Here is a 26,484-nt window from a genome sequence, read left to right on the forward strand (position 1 = left end):
GTTAACTGGATTGTATAAGACTAATCTTTGTGCAGTGACCAAGGTGATGTGAACATATACTTCCTTAAAAATGTTTTTGGAGAATCATATCTCTCCACATGTATGCTATGTTTCTGTCTCCAGTGCCTTAAAGACAACACAGGGTGAAAAAACAGTTGATTGTCCTGTAGGGAAAGGTTGTCCTGCCGTTATTATTAGTAGAGCAGGAGTAGAAACTCAATAGCCCCCCATAAAAAAACACGGCACATGTTCAACGTTCCCGTCCTGATCCCTGTTAATGAGAGCGGGTGTGTCCCAGCCTATACATCAGGCAAAGGAATCTTTAATTAAATCACACTCTTGGACCCAATACTGCACATGTGTTGCACGCGCCTGAAATCCTACACAAGCATCACTAGCGTGCCACACATTTATATCATATACACAGGCTGGGAATTTATTTATGGTACCCCTAAAGCTGTGTTCACACCAACGCTGAAAATATACTGATTCTATTTTATTCTCACATGTATATAAGGCGATAAAATATGTCACATGAGATGACAGGAATTTATCTACAGATTTAGTTGTGTCTTTTTATACTTGCATAGCTGTCCATGTAACATCCCTGGTTGTATTAGTTCATTAGGCATTGCTGTAAATCTATGGGCAGGGCTGCTTTATAAATGGCTTTGGGTTTATATGTTTTTAGTGTAAATGTGAGGAAGAACCAAGATTTGTCAAGTATTTTAATCAGTGATGGACAAAAATGAACAAATTAACCTCTAAACCACTCTCTGAACCACTCTTTTAAGTGTTTGTTCTGTACCAGGTCAGCCTATAGAGTGCTGATGAATCCAGAACTTTTCCCACTTGCTGTTACTGTAGGGTGCTGCTCATGCTGCCTGCTATGGTGAGTGAATGAGATGCCATTGAGTCAGACTCGAGTTCAAACAGCCTAGCAGCTACACTCATTGAACGAGATGGAATGAACAGTTCTCTCAAGGTGGGACGCATACTCCTTGACCAGGAAGAACAACAAATCCCCCCCAGTTAACCTAAACCCCAATCTGCATGTCTTTGGACTGTGGCAGGAAGCCGGAGTGCCTGGAGAGAACCCCCGCTGACACGGGGAGAACATGCAAACTCCCACACCTGGGATCGAACCGGGAACCCTCTTGCTGTGAGGCAGACTGTGCTAACCACCACACCACTGTGCCCCCCGAACAACAAATCGATGCAGGCAAATCATATTTCTGTAACATACAAGCATGGGCTCATTACTTTGAAAATTCAATATATATAATACACATAGCATGTTTTACTGTACACCCTAAAACAATATTTTGTATCAATACTCACCCCCTGCTGCTTGGAATATCCGATGAAAAAAAGGTCATATTCCATAAATAGCATTAGAGCAACAGCTTGCCACATAAACGGCCTGCTAGATGTTTGGAAATGTTGCATTTTGCGTTTTGTGGATGAAATAGATTTAAAATGGTTCCAAATTGATCTCCTTTTCCTGCCGCTCATTTTGTTATAAAGCAGTAATGTAGTGCAGCAACAGCACTGGGTCAGGACCTCTGCTAGCCAATGGTCATTGTTTTAATGAGGTTTAAGTTGTAATGTGGTAACAACACAAATACCACACAGAGGATATGTTGTATTTTATTGTTCAGAGTGTTCAAACAACACAATGATAACATAGAGCAAAGAAAACAGATCAGGGGACTAATGAAATATCCAGAACTTATTTTCCAGATTTTTCTGATACCACATGAATGCAGCACAAGGTTGCGGAGGTAAATGGAACGTCTCTTTCTTGCCCTTTAAAGAACGACAGGTTGTTTGGTCAGTGAGTTAAAAACATTGGCCATTTTTAAAACATAAATACTTGATAGTGATCTCTTAGATGTTTTTTCTTTAGATCCCCTGCACTGGCGATAGCTGTGGCCAGGGTGATTATGTTTTCTGGTTGTCTGTCCATCCGTTGCATTTTTGTAAAGGCAATATCTCAAGAATGCCCTCAGGGGATTTCCTCAAATTTGGCACAAATGACCACTTGGACTTTAGGATGAACTGATTAAAATTTGGTGGTCAAAGGTCACTGTGACTTGCCAAAACATGCTGTTGACCATAACGTGACATTCATTCATTCAATGAATTCATAAAATGATGAAATTATGACATTTTATATTCAAAAGGTCAAAGGTCAACTTCACTGTGACATCATAATGTTCTGCAAAAGCACTTTCCTGATCATTATTTAATGCCATTTGGTCAGATACTGAATTGGTGACACTAATCTTAGGTGTTCAACTTGAAACTGTGCTGGTTATACAGCCAGGTTGAAGATGTGTGCAGAACATCCACGTTTTACAATATCTAGCTTCTTTGCAGCAACATTCATATTTGAAGCATTGTCTACTGTCATGGCGACATATTAGTCTGGGCAGACATAGATGCAAACTGTAACTGCAATTTCAGTAGTTCATGGAGGCATACAACTACAAGGCGGTAATTCTAGTTTAAGAACTGTGACCAGGATCTGCACTTAGTGGGACATTTTACAGTTAGAAAATGAACTTGTCACTGTCTATTTATGGACAAACAATATAATTTCTTGCTACTTTTCTGTTGACATACGTATCAATATGAAATATCAGCAATATAGGTTGGTTTATCAGTATATCTGAGTATATCTGTTTTTACTTTGTACAGCTGTGTATGTGCATAGGACATAGGCAGCTGTATGTAATAGGGATGTAACGATATGGAAAATTTGATATCCCGATTATAGGGACCAAATTATCACGGTAAACGATAATATTGCGATATTTTTTCAAGCGCTGTAAAATGTCCAAAAAATAGATATATTGAAATAACTTCACTAAATCTTGTAACTTCCTTATCATACCAATGTGTTAACAGCCAGAATCTTATATTAAAATTAAACTTTCACATTAAATGGGCAAGGGATTGGCACAGCAACAGAAAATTTTATTTTAAATGAACAAAATATGTAAACAAATTACAGGAACAAAGCTTATTTGTCTGGTGCATCTTAACAGTCAGCAAAATATGTAAACAATTTATATAGCATGAGAGGAAAAATATATATTAAACAAAACAATGCAAGAGTAGAACAAAAAACATACAATATATAGGATAGATATCACAAATGTGCAGGAGAAACCAAAAAAACCCTAAGGGCAATGGTCATCATTACACAGAATAATTCACACATTAGAAGTGTGCATGTGAGTCAGAGGAGTCAGTGACTGTATGAGAAAAGGAGTGCATGTTCTCGTGTGTGTGTGTGTGTGTGTGTGTTAGGTCAAGACTATGAGCAGTGAATTTAATCAACCTTATAAAACCGAGAGCCCCCATTAAGGCTCTCGGTCAAAGGTTAACACGGCAGTGTTTTATGTTGTTTCCTTGAGCTTATGTTGAGTAAACATAACTGCCCTCTGTATCGATTCTAGCTCGCCATACAATAACCATAATCATAGTGATTCAATCATAGTTGATCTCAATTAGTGTTACGTTATGTCGGTTTATATTCTGCTCCGCTCAGTGTTTACAGCTCTGTTTCGTTTTGAAACACTTAGTAACATAGCTGCTAATACGGCTATTAGCTGCTCAGCAGGTATTAGCTCCTAAGTGTCTTAAATGAAAACGGAAAACCTAGTCGCCGTTTAGGAGGACAGATACGGCTCAAATGTCTCGTATACGTCGAGAGTTACACATTATGACAATCTCAGTAAAACTGAAGTCCCTCACACAGTAACTGACGTTTGCATAGCATAACTTGCATTGGCTGTAAAGCTGTGGATGACGGTCATGGAGATGAGCCAGCAGATTTGTAGTGTTGCTACCCTTCGCAGCAACTTTCTTTCTGCATGTTCTGCACACAGGATAGTTGTCCCCCACCAGCTGTCCCTCGGCATTCTTCAGAAACCCAAAGTACGCCCAGACCTCAGACTCGTTTAGTTGGGGGGGAAATGTCCTGCGTGCCACTATCACCACCTTCCGCCATGTTTTCATTCTTTGTGTTTACACATGCTATGCATTCACGCAGCGCCTGCATCGCGAGACTTAAATGAGGCTGTTATTACATATCCTGATAATCCACCGCGATAATGAAATTAATTTAAACATAAGCGGTAATTCTTACCGTGTAAAAATTAAACGAAATTTACCGTAATATCGGTAATTATTACATCCCTAGTATGTAACATTCTCATCCTAAACACTTGCCAAAGATAAGCAGCAAGTGGGATTAAATAACCACACAATAGGGCATCCAGCATAAAAGCCTTTTGGCTTAACACAGACCTAGTTTCTTAGGTTCTACATGGACTTTCCCAGACTGCAAGAATAGCATATTGGATTACCTAAATTGAGGGGTTTTACCCCTTAAGCCCACTTCATTTTTTTTACATTACAGTTGTCATAGAAGTTCTGAGAACATAATCTGCTACTTCTTTGCCTTCTGCATGCCTGTCTGCCTTGGCAAGCTTTCATGGCATGACTCTGAAAATAGCCTGAATACCTCCACATCATTGTATTGTGTTGTCAGTGGCTGTTAATAACTGTGTAGCAACTCAGGTTTGAGGCTAATATTTCCTTGGATCTGCAAGCTGTGTACCTCTCGACCAAACAGGAGAGCTAGACTGATTCATGGTAACATAACAAGTTACTATAGTAACAGAAATCTCATATCACTGTTGTAAAGTGGCAGCTCTGACACCAACTTGACCTGTATTGTACAGCAGTCACCTATTTAAGGAAAGTGTTTATCATGAAATGTGTGCAGATTCTTAGTTGATGAACATCTAGTTACACGTGATGAGAAGGTCTAATGCAGAAAATGATTACTATATAAAGTTATATTTAAGACATAAGCTCTTTTATTTAGGCAGAATATGTGTTTTGTAAGTTATATTTAATCCAAGTATTGATGACTGAATGAAAACATAATCACAGTGTTTTACTGTTATACTTGTTATCTGTCCTGAAAGGTTGGGCTCTTCTTGTTAGAGATAACAGTAATGAATTTAACAGTCTGTTCTAAGATGAAGTGCCTTTAACCATTGTTAGATGAAAGCTATCAAGCCATTTTAATGGCTGCATTATCAGTTAGCAGCTCTCTCCAATGCAACACTACTTATCACTTCACTGGACAACATTCCTTTCTCTGCACTTTCACGTTTGTGGCACATTCCTGGGATTGCTTGGTCATTTTGTGCGATTGTCTTGTGTCTTATATTACCACTAAGATCTACTGCAGCCAATCCTTTAACACCTGCCATCTGCATTTTTGACTTTAGGCTCTGAGATTACAGGAGACTACATAATTGTCAAACTGAGGGTCATGGCACTCATTCACACGACCCAGAAAGAATGTTAGCCGTCAAGAAAGTCTTGAATTGTTTTTGTATATTTTGTAATTGCAATAAAGAGATTTGATTAATAGTTTTTTAGTGGAAACATCTTTTCAGGCATTATTACTTCCTCACAAGTCATCCATGTGCTATACTACATCTTGTTATAGATGCAATTAGTGAAAGTTTTACTGCATTGTAGCAAAACATTCCCATCAATTTTTGTTCAATGGTAGAACAAGTACTAAGATTTTTTTCTTAACACCTAATTATATTTTATATTGAACGGCTCAACAATGGAGCATAGTGTGACAAGTGAGGGAAGGCAATTCATTCAATTTTCAACCTTTTCCTTGTTTTAAATGACATAGCACTGTAAACTGGGCTGGACACCCATTGATGATGTGCTGTTATGTGATGTTACAGTCATCATTCAGGTCATGAACGACTTGTGGGCCTTAAAACAATTTTTTTCCCAAAGGTGGGTCTAACAGCATTTTTAAAGATTCTTTAAATTAATTAATCAAGGGTGTAAATCAGGGCTCTTACTCACAAAAAAGTCAAGGTCAAATGAATTTTGAATAACACAGGACTTGTTCAGATAAATTTGAGTTCAACCCATGAAGCCAGCTCCATCTAGAAATTCATTGTAGATTCCTTTTCTGGTTTAATGTAATGTGATGTAATACAGTTACATTTTAAGTCAGAGTTTTACAGCAGTTTTACTTCTCTCCACCTTTTTCCATCTATGGTGGTCTGTTGCAACACATTCTCACTCTGACCTAATCACATATCAAGGTTTGGTCATGGCCTTTCCACATTGACATACAACGTGCAAGGTACCCTTGGTGGGTCTGTTGTTGACTAGGGATGTGTGCTATTAGCCGTCTAAATGATTAAATGTCCGCCCTTCGCTAGCCGGCACCAGAAATATTAGTCGGTTAAACCAATTAGTGTTTTATTCATGTACAAGGCCACTTAACTCATGCAGCCGCCCGCCACTAGTGGGGGCTACGGAGCCGTCAGATGCGATAATGCTCAAGTAGACTGAGTTTTAAAACAGCACGGTGGGAAATTGGAGAGATGACCTCTCGCAAAACCACAGTTTGATCGTACTTTAATCTAGAAAATTAATTCAGTAGCAATTTATATTTGCTTAGAGTTTATTTTATTTGTTAACTTTAAGTGAAGGTTGGCAGATAATGTGCAGGGTTTACATTCATACTGCATGGCGCAAAATGCCTCTTATTTCAGCTGAAATTTAATTATAAATTAGATCTTGTTTTATGAACTTTAAAGTGAATTGCTATCATTTTTGCCAGATAATCTGCAAGGCTCAATGTGCCCCACATTTCAGAGGCAATTTATTTATTTTAGATGTTATTGTAGTGGTTAACTTTTGACTGAGTTGCCGTCGTGTTCGCATTCATACCGCACAGTGCAAAGTGTCTCATACTTAAGCAGCATTTAAAATCTGACATGGTTGTTGAAGATTGTGAATAAAGGCTTCAAAGGGCTCTTAATGCACACAATATTTTTGGGACAATGTTTCAAATACTTTACAATAAATTGTGCAAAATTTTGACTGTTTTCTGAGTGTTTTCCTTTTTTTAGACTAGTCAACTAGTCTTAATTAAATTTTTCGTTTAGTTGACAGGGAAATTAGTTGCCAGGAACATCCCTATTGTTGACGTTCTGGGACACTGTGTCAACTTCAGCCTGTTAAATGTGGTCTGTTTTAAAAATACACAGGAAATGTACAGTTTGCACACAGTCTCTTACACAATAAATGAACTACATCAGTACAATACTGCAAATTTGACATTTTTCTTTTTCATCAACAACAAACGCACTGAGTTATATTTAGCCAATACATGCACAAGGTTGGGTTTAGGAAAAATGAACAGGGTATGGCTTTACAATCACACAGGAAGTAAGCACCAGGGTGAAGGTTGTTGGTTGTTTGACCCATCCACCACCCTTCCCGTCCCTCTCTGACTTTTTGCCCCCTTAACATACATTGTTTTCTCCCTGACGCTGTTACACAATATCATGCCGGCATTAAAAGACGGCTTTTTTCGTCTGTGTCTGACACCAGAAGTCACTGCCCAAGTGCCAGTATTCAACGAATAAACAAATCAAACTGTGATGCTGTAGTCTGAGTATAATTACACCCAATGTGACAAAAGGCTGACTGTAGTTTTTCCTACATTCGCAACAACACTGAAATGTTTCAAGTAGTTGAAGATCAAGTTGATAACTTTCTGTCCCAAAACAGTAAATCCCACACTTCTGATACTTCATGTAGGCTCACCTTAGAGCCAACAATTTTTTTCAAATGCTATTTGGTACACATCTATCTAAAACACCTGCCATAATCTAGGCACCGTCACTCTTAAAGTCTGTTCAGTTCTGTAAGTCTGTAAATCAAACACATCAAGATGATGGAAACTTAGCTTCACATTATCTCAGACACTGGGCAAACATTTGCATTTCCACAACTCTTTTATCTGCTGGGGAAAACCACGTGACACTGTTTGCTCAGTGTCTGGGTTGGTCTCTGCATTTTGATTGGGAACATGAAAAGAAGACAACCAAAATACAGTGAACACATTCCTTCTTTCAAACTGCTGCTTGTAGCCAAAACAATAGCAGAGGGCTGTATTTTATCTGAAGATGTTTTTCTAACATACACCAGGCACTTCAAAGCAGTTCAGGACTAGTTACAGTATAGTATGATTTTAATGATGCTGTGCGTTTTTACCAGCAGATGGGGACATTGCCATGGACTTTCTATGCCTTTAAGCTGTGATTTACTCACATAATTGCTAACAAACACCCATGGATATAAAAAGCATTACAATTGATACAATATATCTTTAAGTGTTAAATTAATAGTAGTTGTAGTAGGGGTGCACCTATTGTGAAATTCTTGGCCAATACCAATATTGATTTTCTGTTTATTCTTTAACTTTGTTTTTGTTGTTGTTTTCCTCGCTTTTTGTGCCAGGGAAATTAAGAAAACATCATTCCAATCATACAGATTTATGAAAATATTTAAAGTAACCTTGTAAGTGAAGAACACCTTTTAGAATAATAACTACTTCACAAGCCTTTTAGGATATGAAAAATGTTAACGTCAAGGTCAGTTTTTATAATGCTGTGAAAACATCACCAAATTTCTCCTTCAAACTGTTTCTTAGTCAAGTTTCTCAACAAAAAATACATTTTACAAGATTACATTTGAACACATCATGATACTGTTATAATTCACCTAATGCTCATTTTTACTGAATAGAGCTTGAGCACATCATAATTAACTCAGCGCAACCTCTGTGAGCTGTTAGTTCTGGTCAGCAGCTGCTAACTGCTAACAGCTAACAGCTAACTAGCTCTCCTCCTGACGATTTCAGTACGGATTTGTTGTTCACAGCATTATCATTGAAACAAAAAGTTGCATCCCCTGACACGTCTGTAGTAAATTTACTTCATTCTTTTGTCCTTAAGGCGGCCTAGGGAAGATCTGCGTTCATCCCTGGGACGATGTTAGTCTCAAGCCCTGCTTTTAGCCTGTGCAAAAATGATGTGACACTATGGAAAAACATTGGCATCTTATTTAATAGGTCGATCGATGCATTCCTGTACCATTGTTATCAAGACACCTTTCCAATGGCATCAGGTAACAACCCAGCATATGTCATTACATTTTTATTTAAATACTGCTGAACTCTGATTGGTGCACAGAAATATGTGACATCACCTTTTGTCAACTGAACCCCACAAACCAAACCAGTGAGAAGAGCTCAGTCTCTAGAAATAACTAAAACGGTTCCAACTTTGGCAGAAAATGTTGTGTTCATAGGCCCACATAGTGGATGTTAAAAGGATGATTGAGAAAAAAGGTTTTCAGGCCCTTTAACAATACCTATTTCTATAGACTGGAATTATTTTAACTATTTAACGTGACTGGCACGAGGAGGAAGCACAGCCATTATTAAGATGTTAAAGTGAAGCACTGAAGCTTTATTGTAAGCATTTTCCCAGGGGGCTAAAACATGACATCGAATGACAGAAAAGTGACACGGGTCTTTCACTGGTGATTGTTTATTTGCCCAAACATTATGTTCAGAGAAATGTAGCTCCTTAAAAGGAAATCTTACCAAGTTATAAAATGTTCTTAGAAAAGAAACCTCTTTTCTTCTAAAGCACTGAGTGATTCCAATGTAAACACTAGTAAAAGCTCCCATGCCGAGGTGATGGCTGTGTAATGTCCCATCGCTCTCCTGCCACAAGGTCCGTTTCTGAGAAGTTAATTCAATTAAAGCAGACAAAAGGCCACTGGCACCAATAAAGTTTGGGTGAAATGTGAAGCCATGCGATGGACACACACACAGTCTTGTGGCTAGTCAAGCGTGATTTACATTTGCATAATGCCCGGCTACTGGGCAGGCTCACCATCGCCATGGGTTGCAGTTGGTGCTGTGAAGGAATTCAGCTCCGTGTTTAGCGGGTGTATCTTGTCTGAAGCTGACAGGCAGGGTGTCACCACACACACACACACACACTATTGTATTACTATATTTGTGAAGACCCTACCTGCTCCCTTGCACCCATAAACCCTTATCTTGACCCTCCTTACAATCTTTAAATCCAAACTTTAATCCTAGCATAAACTTAAAGTGGCTAGAAAGGACTGAAATCTTCGGGACACCTGTAGTTACTGGTGCTAAATTTTATGCTACAGGTTATAGAGTTACGAGGGCAGCAATACAAACCTTTGTTGTTTTAATTAAGCATTTACGCAATAACAGGCTTTTTTCTGTCATTCTGTGAGCAACCATGATCTGATTTTATGTTGCACATGACAGTAGTCTGCGGACAGCGGGGCACAGTGAAAGTAGTTGATTACCTCACCAAGTTGGAGTTGTGCAGCCTGATGCCTGCAGCTCACTGTGGCCGCTCCTGACTGTTCCATTCCTCCCTGCAATATTTCAAATTGACCGACTGTCAGCAAATACTGAAAATGACCATTGTCTTGTTTTGTAGAAACATATTTGATGAACTCACTAAGTGCTAAGCAAACCCCCAGTAACAGCATCTATTTTACATAGTGACCAAACATGGGATTACAATATCCAGGACCGTCACATGATGCCATTTGGCCCAAAAAAATTTTCTTCCCATAGACTCACATTGTGTAAGAGAAGTCTGTTTACCGCTTGACTTTGCTTGATGGACCAAATGATGCCTAAGATCCAGGTAATTTCATAAGGTGGAAATCAAGCTTTTTTGGCTTCATGCGATACTGATCAACTTTGACAGGAAGGAGTGGGGCCCTGTGTCCAATGCTGTATCCACTTCTTGTTATAGGCTACATCCATGGTGTTAAGCTCACTGAAGCTGCAGCAATGGGAAGTGTTTGGTTTGCATTAGCAGTAATTTAATACAGCATTTTCTCCACAAATTTTCAATCTTGACACCCTCTCATACCGCAAGTATATAAATATTGCAATACTTTCATCATCGCACCGTAGCCTCAATTATGACAGTGTTGCCTCTTTTGGCGATGCATAGTGAATTAACAGACATTTATTTACATGAAAATCTTCAAGATTGTTACTTTAAATCTAATTTCATCCTTAACCATAAATTCAAATCCCAGATTCGTCATTGCTGCTCAGATTCTTTGGGAGCTTCCTCAAAGGGCCTGCCAAAACTAACTGCATTACTGTTAATTTATTATGCTGATCTGTTCTGTACGACATCTATTGCACGTCTGTCCGTCCTGGAAGAGGGGTCCCTCCTCAGTTGCTCTTCCTGAGGTTTCTACCGTTTTTTTTTCCCCGATAAAGGGTTTTTTTGGGGAGTTTTTCCTTATCCGCTGCGAGGGTCATAAGGACAGAGGGATGTCGTATGCTGTAAAGCCCTGTGAGGCAAATTGTGATTTGTGATATTGGGCTTTATAAATAAAATTGAATTGAATTGAATTGAATGACCATGATTGCAATAAATGATCAATTTTGTGACTTTAGTGTCTCTGACTGAACTATAGTAGTAAAGAGAGAGCTGAACGTGAAGGGTGAGGTGGTTTTGTGCATCTGATCAGGGGTCTGTTTCACCAAATCTGCGACATACAGTTTGCAACATGAGATAACTTCCTCACTTGTGACCCATGCGAGAACATGTGAGAGCCCTCTATGATTTTTTTTGCAGGTTGTGACTATCACTTGTGAATTGCCACCACTGCCATCTACACTGCCTGGCCAAAAAAAAAGTCACCACCAAAAAAAAGGTCATACACTCTAATATTTCGTTGGACCGCCTTTAGCTTTGATTACGGCACGCATTCGCTGTGGCATTGTTTCGATAAGCTTCTGCAATGTCACAAGATTTATTTCCATCCAGTGTTGCATTAATTTTTCACCAAGATCTTGCATTGATGATGGTAGAGTCTGACTGCTGCGCAAAGCCTTCTCCAGCACATCCCAAAGATTCTCAATGGGGTTAAGGTCTGGACTCTGTGGTGGCCAATCCATGTGTGAAAATGATGTCTCATGCTCCCTGAACCAGTCTTTCACAATTTGAGCCCGATGAATCCTGGCATTGTCATCTTGGAATATGCCCGTGCCATCAGGGAAGAAAAAATCCATTGATGGAATAACCTGGTCATTCAGTATATTCAGGTAGTCAGCTGACCTCATTCTTTGAGCACATACTGTTGCTGAACCTAGACCTAACCAACTGCAGCAGCCCCAGATCATAACACTGCCCCCACAGGCTTGTACAGTAGGCACTAGGCATGATGGGTGCATCACTTCATCTGCCTCTCTTCTTACCCTGATGCGCCCATCACTCTGGAACAGGGTAAATCTGGACTCATCAGACCACATGACCTTCTTCCATTGCTCCAGAGTCCAATCTTTATGCTCCCTAGCAAACTGAAGCCTTTTTTTCCGGTTAGCCTCACTGATTAGTGGTTTTCTTAAGGCTACACAGCTGTTCAGTCCCAATCCCTTGAGTTCCCTTCGCATTGTGCGTGTGGAAATGCTCTTACTTTCACTATTAACCATAGCCCTGAGTTCTACTGTTGTTTTTCTTCGATTTGATCTCACCAAACGTTTAAGTGATCGCCGATCACGATCACTGAGGATTTTTTTCCGGCCACATTTCTTCCTCGAAGACGATGGGTCCCCACTATCCTTCCAGTTTTTAATAATGCGTTGGACAGTTCTTAACCCAATTTTAGTAGTTTCTGCAATCTCCTTAGATGTTTTCTCTGCTTGATGCATGCCAATGATTTGACCCTTCTCAAACAGACTAACATCTTTTCCACGACCACGGGATGTGTCTTTCGACATGGTTGTTTAGGAAATGAGAAGCAACTCATTGCACCAGTTGGGGTTAAATAACTTGTTGCCAGCTGAAAGATAATTGCCCATGCAGTAATTATCCAATAGGAGGCTCGTACCTGTTTGCTTAGTTAAATCCAGGTGGCGACTTTTTTTTTGGCCAGGCAGTGTATATGTAAACAATTCTCACAAATTGTTTTTGTCAAATGGGCCTCAGGATGTCCCCCAAAAATTCACCATAGAAGTAGTAGGCCTTGGAGCTTCTCCAGATTGTCCAGGAAGGGGTTTAGGATGTGTCAGTGGAGATACTATATATGGGCTGCTTTGTTTCATTTGCTGCCAACTATAATCAAACCTGGATTAGTGGCAAGAAGCAAATGGATGCACGGAGATTTCTACTCCCTCAAAAATGAGCATGTCTGATTTAAAAAAAAAACAAACCCTTAAATGTGATGAGCTGAGCTTTCATACAGTTGTTCAAAGCTGTTTTTGCACTCTTTCATGTCTTACCAAATTCTTCATTAGTCATCACCCCAGGATTGTAAAGACATATATCATAAATCTTTAGGGATTAAAATTTTGCCCATCATCCTTGATATTCTGCCAGCATCATTCCACATACTACATCATTTCTTGCACATGTGGAATGTATAGACATTATACACTCCCAACGGATGTTCTAATCTGCCTTGAATGCTGCTGTTTTTTCCTGGAAATCCTCTGAGAGATGGTTGAACTCACTCGGTGTGCAGCTAAATAATTGTTTAAGGGATTTTGTGAGCTCATTGGTTGCTTTCCTGTGTGGAGAAGAGTCCCACAGAGTTATCTGAGGCATCATTGCCATGTTTGCAGCCTGGCCACTGGCTTTAACCTCAAAAGAAGTAGCTCCTTAACACTTGCCAGGTTATCTGCATGTTGAATTTCCACTACTAAGAGGAAGCCATATAGTTTGGTCCTTCTTAAATGATTCTGACATTTGATGTTTGTGGAGAAAAGAGACCAGCAGGGGGCAGTCAGGATTGTGATTTGTCGGCGCAGTAAGCCTGCAACAGTTATCTGTAGTAAAGAAACGACTTGCTGTAATGTGATGTTCGTGTGGTTTAATCACAAATGACAAGTGTGAGGTCATGCAACATGCGCTTCCAATTTAAACCCATGCCTTTGCTTTATCCCCAGCACACATGGCAGGGAGGAGTGCTCACACAACACACAGACATTTCAGACACTCCTTTGGCAGCAGCATTCACCGGGGCCTCACTCATGGCTTAGCACTCTGAGGAGCGATAACAATCGGCCAGAAAGTAAAACCCCCCATGTTAAAACCTAAGCACACAACGCACACTTTGATCCAGCTGAGGGGGGTTTGGAAGGGCTTTAGAAGGAATGAACCCTATATTGTTTGGGCTCAGGGCTTCACAGTGTTTACAATACAGACACAGTTAGGATCCCTCTGAATACACATGCATGGACAGAAACACGTTTTGAGCTTGCTTGTAACAGCTAACAATGGGATTCTCTTATTTGTTTCTAGTTGTTTACTGACATTATGCAGTTATGCATACATACTGACATACATGTACATATAGACAAATGATAGAACTTTGATACGTTGGTTCAATGCAGACTGCACAGATGCAAATGGTTTCACTGTGACAAGACATGACTCATGGATTTCTGTACTTCGTTAATGATGAACATGTGTGGTACGATTGAATTATGCCTCTTGGATCAGTGTACTTTCAATGTGTGTGTGTGTGTGTGTGTGTGTTTTGCTAATATGCCCTCCTCTGAGGCGAGCAGGCCGTCTCTATGTCTCCAGCAAAGTAAACATCGCCTCTTCCTTCAAAACCTTGTAAAAGTCGTGTCAAGAGGAGAAGAGTAAACTGGAAGAATGTTAATGTCAGATGCTACTCCTGTTACCCTGCGTGCTCTGCTTTCTGAGTCCCCTCCTCGCTCATGGACGAGTTGCAATGAATCTGTCAGGTCTGAGGTGGTTTCCATTAAGGGTCTATGAAAAACCCCCAAAACAAAACAAACAAAAAACAACAATGGAGAGGCCGCTTTAGTCGGGAGTTACTTGGTTAGGGGGACCGTTGCACATGGGTGACCTCTCACCTCAGCTGCAGCACCTTAAGTGTGATTCATTTGCCTCAAGCAGTTTTCTACTTTTTGTAGTAGGGAAATGTAAAAAGCAAACACAGTACTGAGCTAGAGCCAGTGAATTTTATTCTTTAAACATTAGGGGTTCAAGCCCAAAACCCTATTGTTTTTGTGTAATGTATTTATTAATTTATTCTTTAGAAATGTTTTCGCAAATTCCTGTGATATGGTACATGGTAGACACATGACATTTTCACCAGTGACTGGAAGTTGTGTGCAAATTCTCCTCAACAAATAATGCCAGTCAGCCAGATGAGGATGCTATCATTAAGGCCCAAAAGTCAATGTTAGAAAGGCCAAGCTGCTCACACTGTAAGTTCAACTGACTTGGAATTTGACACACAAGTCCAGTTTAGAGTGCTCTACAAAAAAAACATAAGAACCATAAGGCCCACTTGACTAAATTTTTCGCTGTAATTTAAAAACATCTCCTCCTAAGCCGTAGGTCTGACTAAATTTTCTGTGGATCATCATTGGATAAAAGTTATTATAAGTTATTAAAAGCTTGTTTATATCTCATTCTGTTTGAAGTCATTGACCAATGAACTCTAGAGGGGGCGTGGCTAAGCACATAAATAGAGCTAACTTAGTCTGGGGCCGTTAGTGGCCGTTTTGGTAAGGAACTGGAACCAGGGCGAGTGAGACAGGATTTTCCGTCAAAATAAAAGCACCAAGCTAATAAAAATGCGGTGAAACTTTTAATTTAAAGAATATAATTTACAAGAAAAGCCCCAAGCCATTAAGTTAATCGATTTTCTTACACCCCTCATCACCCCAATTCGATGGTGCGCCAGAATTTAAAGTTTTACTTTGATGAATTTGGTGAATTCTGCATCCGCTCTCTAGACTGGAACCAGAATCGAGACAAAATTCAGAGTGAATAAAAACCAGGCTCACTTTATGTGAAGAGCCTGGTGACGCAAGGCTAGAGCTAACTCCATAACTGTTGAGCCAATCATCACAAAACTTGCTCTAGGGGGCTCCATAAATGCAAGAAATGGGTGTGGTAACCCAAATCAGACTATAAATCAGAAACTGTTATTTGATCATTACAAAACTTGTTGTTTTGGAGTGCCGCCAGTGCTGCATTATTTGGCCATAAATCAATGACAGTTTGTCTAAATATAACCAAGCTCACTGGATATTTTTAACTAAGCCATTGAATATGTCCTTACAATGTTTCTGCAAGTTACGAGTAGCAAGTGACAGTGTTGCTACCGAAGACGTTGTTCGCTAGAGATTTGGACATTAATTAGGGAGCACCTGTCAGATCCTTATAAAACGTGTTGGTTATCTTTAATGCAAGTGTCGTAAACCCTCAAAGGTCTTGATCCTTCACAGCCTTCAAGTATTAAAGGTCATTGCAGCTATATTTTTATTTAAAGGGTCCCTGTGGGAAATTCAGGGCAAATGAGCTGTTAAAAACACAGTTCTCAACATTGAGGTGACTGTGCAGGTGGCTAGTAGCTAATGGTGCTAACTCCATAAATAGCACTTAACAGTGCTTAGTTTTAATGCAACAGCATCAGAGCGGTACTTGGTTTTGGCCAATACCAAGTTTAGGTATTAGAACTGTTACTGGAAAGGAAAAAATAGTATCAGAGCATCTCTAAAAACAGGTCCACTCTGTCTATGACTATGACACTGACCTTGGCAAAAGTACAAGAAACAAAAAATCCCAGAGACCTAACAACAGCTCCTGGTATTCTCACTTTCCATGTTATGATCCTCTGACACTGGTTTTCCATAGTGTGTGTGTGTATGTGTGTGTGTGTTTCCTCTCCCCTTGCTAACAATGCAGCTCAGGAAGTATGTCAGGATAAGGGCCAGACTGCTGGGCTCTCTTTGGTCAGTGCATCCAACTTTGAGGGACAATAACATAGTCTTGTTAATCCAACAAAAGCTTGTTCAGTGTACAGGGAAGCTGTGGCTCTGTAAAAGGGAATTACTGCGCCAGGTGTCTTCAAAGAAAACTCTGCGATGTCCCTCTGGCTGGTGAGTGCTGTTGCAACAAGTCATTTTTTACTCTGGGTGGTCAGGGATTCATTCTCATCTCAAGGTCAGTCCATCCCCAACACACAAATTGTTGAGGATGAGTTGAAGGACTTTATTGGTGGTTTTGCATGTTTTAGGCCACTAACGTAACTTTACTTAAACATAATAGACTTGGTGTTTTTTCCAACCATTCCGAGGACACCATAGCTTTTAGGGAGCTACAATAACCAACATGTAGACAGGTCAAATCCGATCTATCTAATCTAAATACAGCAATAAATTCCCAACTGTTATTGAATCTGAATTTGTTTAACTTTCAACATTTGCAAGTAGTTAATGTTATAAATGCTAAAAATCAAAGATGTTTTATAACATTTTGGTTGGCTGAAAAGGCAGAAACACGCAAGTTTTGTTTGGCAATATTACATGTTAGTTACATGTTCTAAGACCTACTTGCTTCAAATACTGGAGGCTCCAATGCAAGACTATTAAGTAGAGAAGCTAAAAATATTGGTATAATATGATTATCCTTATATTGATATGTGATCATCGAGCTCATTTGTCTAGAGAAGAGGCGCCACACTGTTGGTCTTACTGACAAACACGCAGTCTATTTGCAATGGTAGAATGTTTTTTAAGGGTCTTACTTTTAAAATTAATGTTAATTAACTAGCTGATATATTCTGCCGCTGTTCACTAAATATGACAGGAAGCTCATGTTAATGTTTTGTATTTTGCTCATTACTAATTGAAAGAAGGAGGAGAGAAACCAGGTTTGCTATGAAATTCATTAGAATTGGTGCTATTTGCAGAGCTTTGAAATTGACTTTCTTGAGTTAGGAAATCCATTATCCATAATCAAATATATAATGAATTGCTTATTTCGGCCTGATGAGGGCCACCTGCTCATGTGGTGGATGTTCATAAGATTTTATCATTAGCATAATCATTGCCCCAAAAATGTCCATATAAGGCACCTTGTTAGGCTTCATGTGTGGGGGCATTTAATTCATACAAATGTTATCAGAGAGTAAAAAGTCCTTCAAGCCCTGCTGTTAGAATGAGCAGACAAAATGGTAATAAGTTTAGCAGCATCAGTGGTCGCATTAGAGGACCCAAAATATACAAGTTGCTGTGCTGAAATATGCTTATAAAATCATAAACCTAATATATAACTCATCAGTACACTGGCAAGCCATGATGATGTTATAGTGAGCAGAATATTCATTTTGCGTTAGGTTTTTTTCAGTTATATTAATATCTATTTTATCTATATTTAAACTGCAAAATTAATTCAGAGGATTATGACTCTTAAGTGTAGTTTCTGTATGAAAAAGGAAGAGGCAATTCAAGTAAAGACTGTACAAGACAATTCTCACTCATATGTGCCATTTAAAAATAAATCTCTTCATGGTTTTTGCATGAGGCCCATTGTTGTTATTTTTCTTTGGAAAATTTGGCTAAAAAGTGTTGTGTTCATGAGCTTTGTTGGAAAACCAGACCTGGAGAAGAAGCATGTACATTATAATAGGATAATGTGAAAATACCCAAAGCCCTTTTTACAAAGAGTTTGTGCTTTAGGGCCACTATGGAATCCCTTCATTATGCTGCCTTTGCATTTTTGCATAGAAACAAACAACGGCAGCATCATGCTGCTCCAGTGTGTGATGTTTAACATGTGCTTCGGCAGCGCCTTTTAAATAATAACAATAGCAATAACATGGCAATAACAATCATTTCCCATCCCTGTTATATGGTGGCTGATCTCATAAGGAGCTCCAGGATCTCATTGTTTTCCCAAATTTTGGACATTTTTTGCAGCTGTTATTCTTCTTTGAGTTAGCTGCTAACTGCTATCAGCTACGCTTTAAATGCGACCTGTTGGGTCACACACATAACATGTCATTCAAACGTCACACCCAAGTTGCCCATGATCCCGTCCTGCCAGCTGCTTATACAGACATCATTTTGGAGTTGTTACTACCTTGAATGGAATGATCTTAAGCTGTTTAAGAGACAGTTTTTTTATATGTCCTTTTCTGGGGGCAGTGTAGTGTCGTGCTAGTGGAGATGAAACGCTCTGAATGCCATGACAGCTCTTGTTTGTATATTAACCTAATAAAGGTAATATAGGGCATTTTATGGTACAAACACTTTGCCTTGTGTAGTTGACTTAATTTTGACCTCAGAGACAGAGACAGTCTCCATTTGCCCAAACGTCTCTCACGCCGTCTCTCTTTTGTCCTGTCCTCTGATGTGGAAGTGTCACTCTTGGAGGTGTCCGTTCAGCTAATTACTTTAAAACCCAATAACTTTCACACTGATGACTGTTTTACAAGGGGCTGTCTGCTGTGACTGGAGGTGGGACCACATCTGTCATTGACTCTTATGCAATGGTCAGCCTCAGCTGACCAGTTGTCTGTTATGTGAAAACAGAGCAGAACACAAGGCTCCTTAAACTAACCTTCATTTGACCTTCATTTAAGCTCCATCGGCTCCTTTATTAAATTCACTTCCTGACTACATGAGGGGGACATTAACATGAAAAAGACATGTTAAAATGTTTTTAAGCACTGAAATAAAGGATATATGGTGTACATGTACTGTAGTCTATGTGTACAATGGGTGTTCCCGCAGCTTTCTTTCATTTTTTTACTGAGTGAAGAAAGACAGAGCCGGACCTTCATTCCTTTTCATCACCTTGGCCTACGTCCTGTTCACTTCTGCCCTGTCTGGGCTTTTATGAGGCAGCTGATGACTGCTCAGAGGCCTTTGGTGTTTGAGGCCAGTTGATAATCACAGCTTGAAAGGTGAAATGGTCACTCTGGGTATTTTGTGTTTGGCGGGTGCTTCTGTAGATTATAATTAAAGGTTAAATAGCTCACCCCTGCCCTTTGGAATTTCTACTCCTACAGAATGGATAAAGCTGTCACGCAATTTTTTCAATATCAACCTCTGATTTCTTGATTCCATAGAGGCCACATTTATCAAATTCCTCAGATTTCAGTATCAGATTAATTGTAAATAATATTAATTATTATACTGTATGTAATTTATGACTTGAGGCATTTAAGAGATGTCTCCATTTCATGTAAGAACAATGTTTGCACTCTTGCTTTCCCTTTGTGACACACTGTTCTGTATCTCACTTGTCATCCACAAAAATTAATAGAGGAACACCATGAAAGATTTCCCACTTTTGCAAAGTGGTGCAGAGCACTTAATCTGAAACTCTGCGGTCTCAGTGGTCGACTATAACATCTTATGGTTCTGGGAAAACAATTCAGATTTCCAAATTTTACCACTGCATGGCATCAAATTCTGAATTTTCTTTATCATTTCTCACCAGACACCATTGTTCTAGATTAGGGCTGCGGTATCACTTGTATGCAGTCACTGAGATTTGAACCTGTGCCTCGGAGGCTTTGTTCCTCTTTGTGCCTCCTTCTGTCTAAAGAGGCTTTGGGTTAACAGCTGGGATTATATCATTACTTAAAACTGGATATCTTATTGAACACTCCATTTTGTCACCATCCTGCACTTAAATTTCCCATGATTGTCGATTATCCAAAACTGTTTCCATCTGCTGACTGAAGATAGAGTAAAGTGTCTTTCTATGTTCAAAGATGAAATGAGCTTTCACTTAATTCCCCATGGCTTTCTGCCATGTGCGTACACTTGCCAAGCTCTCAATCACCCTAAAAAATGGATGCCTTGTTGGATCAATAGTGGGAGGGGCAGAAGATAATTGCTGCATTAATCACAGCCACTTTGTTGGGGGCAATAACATGAAATATAATATTTAAACAAATGGAACTCCAATGCAAATGTTATTATTGGCTGCTTCATTTTAAATTTGTTCTGCCTTTGCAGCAGACTCTGGATATACTCTCTGGATGTCAATTTATATGAGGAGAATAATGGTGTGTTACAGCAGCCATGAGCATACCGGGTGTAAACCGGCTGCATGATATCATATAGGCTCAGCTAAACCTCAGCACTCTGAAGTTGATAGCTGAAACACATCTGAAATATAGAATAAGGTGAGGGCTCTGCACAGTTTAATCACAGCATCTGTGGTGAGCTGCAGTGTAGCACTGATTCTGCACGAAATAAGCCCAATGAGGCTGTGGCTAACTGGCACTAATAATGAATATTTACTCTGGTCAGTGATATATTTTTGATATTTCCTGTATTTAAAATAACAATTTATAACACCTTGGCAGAGATAACAGTAGCCTAGACAGCATTAAACTTTTTTTTTTAATTTTTCTGTGCTTTCAGTTACACTGCATGTTATTGCTGGGTTATATCAAATTAAACTGATGAATTGATACCACCAGCTGTGACCAAAACATCGCTGTCAGCCTCCCGTTAAAACCATGACCGGCCACTTCCCCACTTATTCTCTCAGGAACAATGACCCTTAACTCTCTGACCTCTTGTCTGGTTTCCTAGAACAGACAACAGACCTGACGTTGCCAGATTGAGACTTGAAACCAGCCCATTGTTTGCACTGCAGAGAGGCAGGAAGTGCGCATGATGTTGTACTCACTGCTGCTCTGGAACTTCTCTGTCCCTTTGCCAGTATTGTGTAATCTTCTTTAACACAAATACGTGAGAGTAGTCTGGTGAGGCTATATTGAAACCTGATTACCTTGCTTCACCTTCACCAAAGTGTTTACAAGCTGTCTGTTTAAAAAACAGACAATGCTATTATCAATTTAGCTGTCCACATTTGTGAGACAGGAGTCAGTAGCCTAATACAAATTCGTATTCTTGAAAAAATTGTGTTAACTTAGTGTCAGGTTAGCAAGAAAGGTAGCTACCTACCTTAACACCATTAGCTCCGTCAGCACAGTTGCAGTTGTTGGCACTGTTCATGTGTTACAGGGTTTCCACTGATCCTAAAAAAATCATAATCTAAAAATAACGGCTTAATTAGTATATGTCATAAATCAATCTTTTAATAGTAATAAAAGTGTGAGGACATGGGAAGTAGGGTTTTATGAATCTTTTTTGCTTGATGTTGCGTTTAGGGCTGAAACGGAAATCATCAAAGCAAATTATCGGCATCGAAGCTTTGTTTAATTTACAGCCCACTGTGTTTTGCACAGATGATTTCATACTGTGGCATGACATGGTCATGCTATGGACACTTGACGTGAAGAGACACCTCAAAATCTTACATCCATGCTCAAAACAGAAGAATGCAAGATGGCAGAAGAGAGAGAGAAAATAATGAGAGGCGAAGAGAGGAGACTGAGAGAATAACAGTGTCCAAAGTTTGGCATCAATTCAGCTGAAACAAAATTAAAACTTTGTACTGCGTGTCTCCTGTAAAAACCAAACTAGCTTACCACAGAAGTACAACAGCAGTACTTTAGTATCTCCACAGAAAGCATCCAGTTGATGGAGCAGACCCGACAAAAGGTAGAGTTATTGTTTGCCTCCCTCCGGGCTGCCAGTGCCTGGAGCTCCACGCTTATGTATGGTGTTGTGTCTGGTAAACCCGGTGACTGCCACCAGCGGATAAGCGGGAGGTCAATCAAAATATCAGGCGCTGAAGGTAGATATTGGAGCCTAATCAGTGTTGTGGCATGGCTGAAACCGACCAAGACAATGTGTACAGTTTTTCAAACTTGGCAAGATGGGAATCAAGACAGTGGCACCCCACATGCAGAGGGAGAGTACACAAAATTGCCAAGGAAATTTTTTTTGGTAGTTCTGTTATACCTTCATATCTGCCATGAGACAAAAACATTCAGGTTTTATGTTACAGTAAACACTTGGGCAAAATTGTTCCAAACCCTAAGTAACTGATGTCAGTTCAGTTCAGTTCAGTTTTCGTTCCTTTAATTTTGGTTCTTGTAAAACTGGTCTTAAATTTTAGTCAGAGTGGCATTAAAAAGTCTTTAAAAGTCTTAAATCTAACTTGCAGTAAGTGATAAGAACCTTGTGTTAGCACCTTTAGCTGCTAGCCATAGGTTGAGCCATCTCCATGTTGAGAGCCATGTGTAGGTCAACTTCTAAATTTCTAAATCATAGGTATGCTCTGAGCTCCTTTATACAGAAGATTATTGAACTCTAAAATCCAAATCTATGTAAAAAAAAAAAAAAAAAAAAAAAAAGCACATTAGACCCAAGTCACTCATTCTGTTGAGATTTTCCATGGCTTAAAAACTTGCAATGCATTAATTTAAGGCTATATGTGCACATGATACTCAACGTATTAGCTTGAGCATGAATTGTTAATTTGTGTGCACAAATCTTTCCCCTCCTTCATTACACCTGCTGGGCTCTGCTCTTTAAGTATAATGGTTGTGTATCACTGCATTGGGGCAGTAGTTGTAATGATTTGGATGAACAGTCTGAACAATATCACATATGTTTCTTTTTCTAGCACCTTGATACAATTTTTGGATGTGGATCTGGAAAAGGTTGACCGCCAAAAACAGGAAGCAGCTTAGAATACACCCAAATAGGGCAGTGGGCCTATTTTGCAGTGTTTTCACCAAAAAGTCAGAGGCTTCCTTCTCTCATTTCCCCAAAAGGAAACAAAGAAGGGAACTTCCTGTGCAAGTACACGATCTGGAACAAGCGGAGTCTTTATAATCATGTTAGGATAAGCCGACTGTAAAGAACTGAAAGACAAATATATGATATATGTAATATAATACTCTTGATAATTTCATCGTCTCAGTTTGCGTTTTTGTGAGGGATGTGTCAGGTATTTTGATTGTGAAGTAGTTTTTCCATGTTGTTAGAGCAATTCATTTCATATGCCCTCCACTTCACATAATAAGGAAAGTAAACATGCTGTTTAATTACTGGCTTAAATTGCTGATGCAGTCTTCGTTCTTTATATTAACTGCTCAGATTGCATACAGGCTCAGAGGCTCCATGGGCCATTTATGATTGGTCTGTGACTGCCAATCTTAATTAGGGCCCCCCTGGCAGCTACAAATGTATCACACTCCACTGAGAACACTTACCTCCCCAACACACTTACACTGTTTTAATCTGCATCTCTTTTTCTTTCATATAGTGTACATTCATGTATTGACTCCCCTGTCTCCCCTCTGGGAATCTTTTCCTCTGAGCCTTTAACATAAAATGGGCAGTAATCTTAACACAAGCTGAGTACAGTCTGCATCGTAATTTGTATTTACCGCTTCATTTTAATTGCTAGGAATTCACTGTTATTCCACTCAATACATCTTATAGTCATTGTTCTTTCACTGCTCCAAGACTCCCTCTCAGCCATCCCCCTTTCTACATTAAATTGCAGCCTCGCCCCTGCCCCCCTCCTTTTTCCATCACTATAAGTGCCTCCTCCTTTAACAGACGGCTCTGCCGACCCACCCCACCTCCGCCCACTTCTGTCTTCTCCTCTACTAATAATTTTCCTCCTTGTGCTTTGCATGGAAGAACCTGCAGCATCCAGAGAAAGAGGGGACAGGATGGAGGATGGAGGGATGCTGCAGGGATGCTAGGCAAGAGGGGGAAGGATGCATTTAGGGATGATCTCATCAACCATACTTTAGGAGAACTTTTAGTCATTGAAATTAGGAACTGGGGTCTGGACAGTGGTTTTCAAGGACAGGTTAGAGAGGGAGGGGAGACGAGGAGCAAGGAGTGGCGGCTGTTACACAGTTGAGGACGTGAGGAGATTTTCAGGAGAGAATGGGCGGACTAGGCTGGTGTCTTGCCACAGTCTTCAGTTGGGCAAAATTTTTCTTCTACTGCATCTTCCCATTTCGGAAACACAGGAAAAGCAAAAGCAAGGTACAGTCCTTATTTTGTATTTCCTGTGAGTTCAACACATGCATGTTGAACTTTGCTTCAGTGACTGTGCCAGATTTGACTGATGGTAATAGAGAAAATCAAATGTAGCTCTATGAGGCTCCACAGATGGCAATACTGTTTGGTTTGGTCTGTCGGTTGGTCCGCTACTTTGGGCCAGACTGAAATCAACAACTGTTAAAGGAATTGCAAGGAACTATTACAGACATTCATTATTCCCTGGGGACGAATCCTAATGGTGGTCTCCTCACTTGTCCTCTATAGTGTCACCATGGGATTAACATTTGTGATTTTGACTGAAACCTTGTGACAACTATTAGATGGATTCCAATCAGATTTGGCACAGATATCCGTATCCCCCACAATACTTAAGTTATTACCATTGCAGCAGCTGTACTTCGCATTTTATTCTTGTTAGCAAATGTTAACCTAGTTTAGCCTACATGGTAAACATTATAACTGCCATTGGCATGTTAACGTTATCATAATGAGCATGCTAGCATGCTGACGTTAGCATTTAGCTCAAAGCAGTGCGTGTGCCTAAATCCAGCCTCACAGAGCTGCTAGCTTGGCTGTAGACTCTGAGTAGTGTTTAAAGTCAATCTCTTTGTATACTGTAAATTACTTCTGTTCATTCATCGGTTTTCCCAACCATCAATATGCTGCCTTTACTCTACATTGCAAAAAATGCATCAAGTTCTGCACAGATTTCAAAATAAATTCAATTAATCTTTGTAAAATACTTATGGTGATATAGACAGTGCCATTAATGAAAAATATTGACCTAATGAACTGTAGCTTCTGACACAGGAGATATAAAATATTTGGAATATGATCTTTTGCATGACCCCATTGCCAAATGTCCCAACATGTCCATCTGCGATTGCCAAATGACACTGGAAATAAAATTAATATTTGTGTGATGCCCAGCTAGTGATAGGCACAGAGGATGAGACACGCTGAAGAAATTAGTACATTAGGACACACACACACACACGCACGCACACACACACACACAGCAGGATATTGCCAGTTTGACTTTTAGATCTGTGCTGTCGAACAGAGCCATTAATCTTGCAAATGCAGCCACCGCTCAGTGTTTTACCACACACACCCTGAGAGTTTGACACACACCTTGATATACATACAGTATTCTTCTACACACACAGCTCACCGCTAATTAAAGCAGAAAGTGTTTTTAGTCAGTGGCTGTCTGGCCGCAGATACATTGTGGGTCTTTAGCATGCGTCTTCCTCTCCTTGGGTTGTGCATCTTCCTCTGCTGGCACTTTGATGGTCTCTGTGCTGTGAGGTGGTGTTCAGCAGGGGCGAATAAGCACTTTACCTGCAGCTGCCCTCAGTTCCGGCCAATCTATGTTGGCTGTGAGTGACTAAATCCTTAGAGCAGACACTTACTAGTGTGGTTGTGTTGTGAGAAGGATGACTGTGCTTTTAAGCAGCTGAATCCCTGCCAGGTCCAGGGATGCAGTTTCATAGGTGACCCTTTGCTGTGACCTGTAGAAGAGGGTTGACCCAAAGATACTTTCTTTGAGAATGATCAACTTTAACATTATTCCGACAATTGCCAGCTAAGGGGAATAGTGTACATTTTTTTTGGCCCTAGGCTGACTCAACATTGACATGGAGCAAATATGAATTTTTTTTTTTTTTTTTTTACAGTTGATTGATCTTCATCAGGAAACTGTAAAAAAAAAGGTATTTCTTTAGAGCCCAAAGTGATGTAATCAAATGCTTTGTGTCATCCAACACCACCAATCAAAAATCCCCTTAAGACAAGAAAAAGCA

At 39.7% G+C, this 26,484-nt stretch overlaps 1 protein-coding gene across 13 annotated transcripts in view; it reads left to right on the forward strand.

The window, feature by feature from the left end:
• tns1b (tensin 1b) overlaps positions 1–26,484 on the forward strand; it is a 239,075-nt gene that overhangs the window by 19,780 nt on the left and 192,811 nt on the right. For 8 of the 13 annotated variants that reach the window (XM_078174338.1, XM_078174349.1, XM_078174334.1 and 5 more), the window contains exon 1: positions 24,545–24,661. The exons of 3 other annotated variants lie outside the window; for them this stretch is intronic. In XM_078174338.1, coding sequence (XP_078030464.1) covers positions 24,560–24,661 — 102 coding nt within the window. In that variant the 5' untranslated portion in view covers positions 24,545–24,559. Of the gene's footprint in view, positions 1–16,717; positions 16,874–24,544; positions 24,662–26,484 lie in introns of those variants that run through there. 2 more of the 13 variants (XM_078174341.1, XM_078174339.1) reach the window with 1 other exon arrangement.

Source organism: Epinephelus lanceolatus, chromosome 14 (genome assembly GCF_041903045.1).
Source record: "Epinephelus lanceolatus isolate andai-2023 chromosome 14, ASM4190304v1, whole genome shotgun sequence".
Classification (NCBI taxonomy): Eukaryota; Metazoa; Chordata; class Actinopteri; order Perciformes; family Serranidae; genus Epinephelus; species Epinephelus lanceolatus.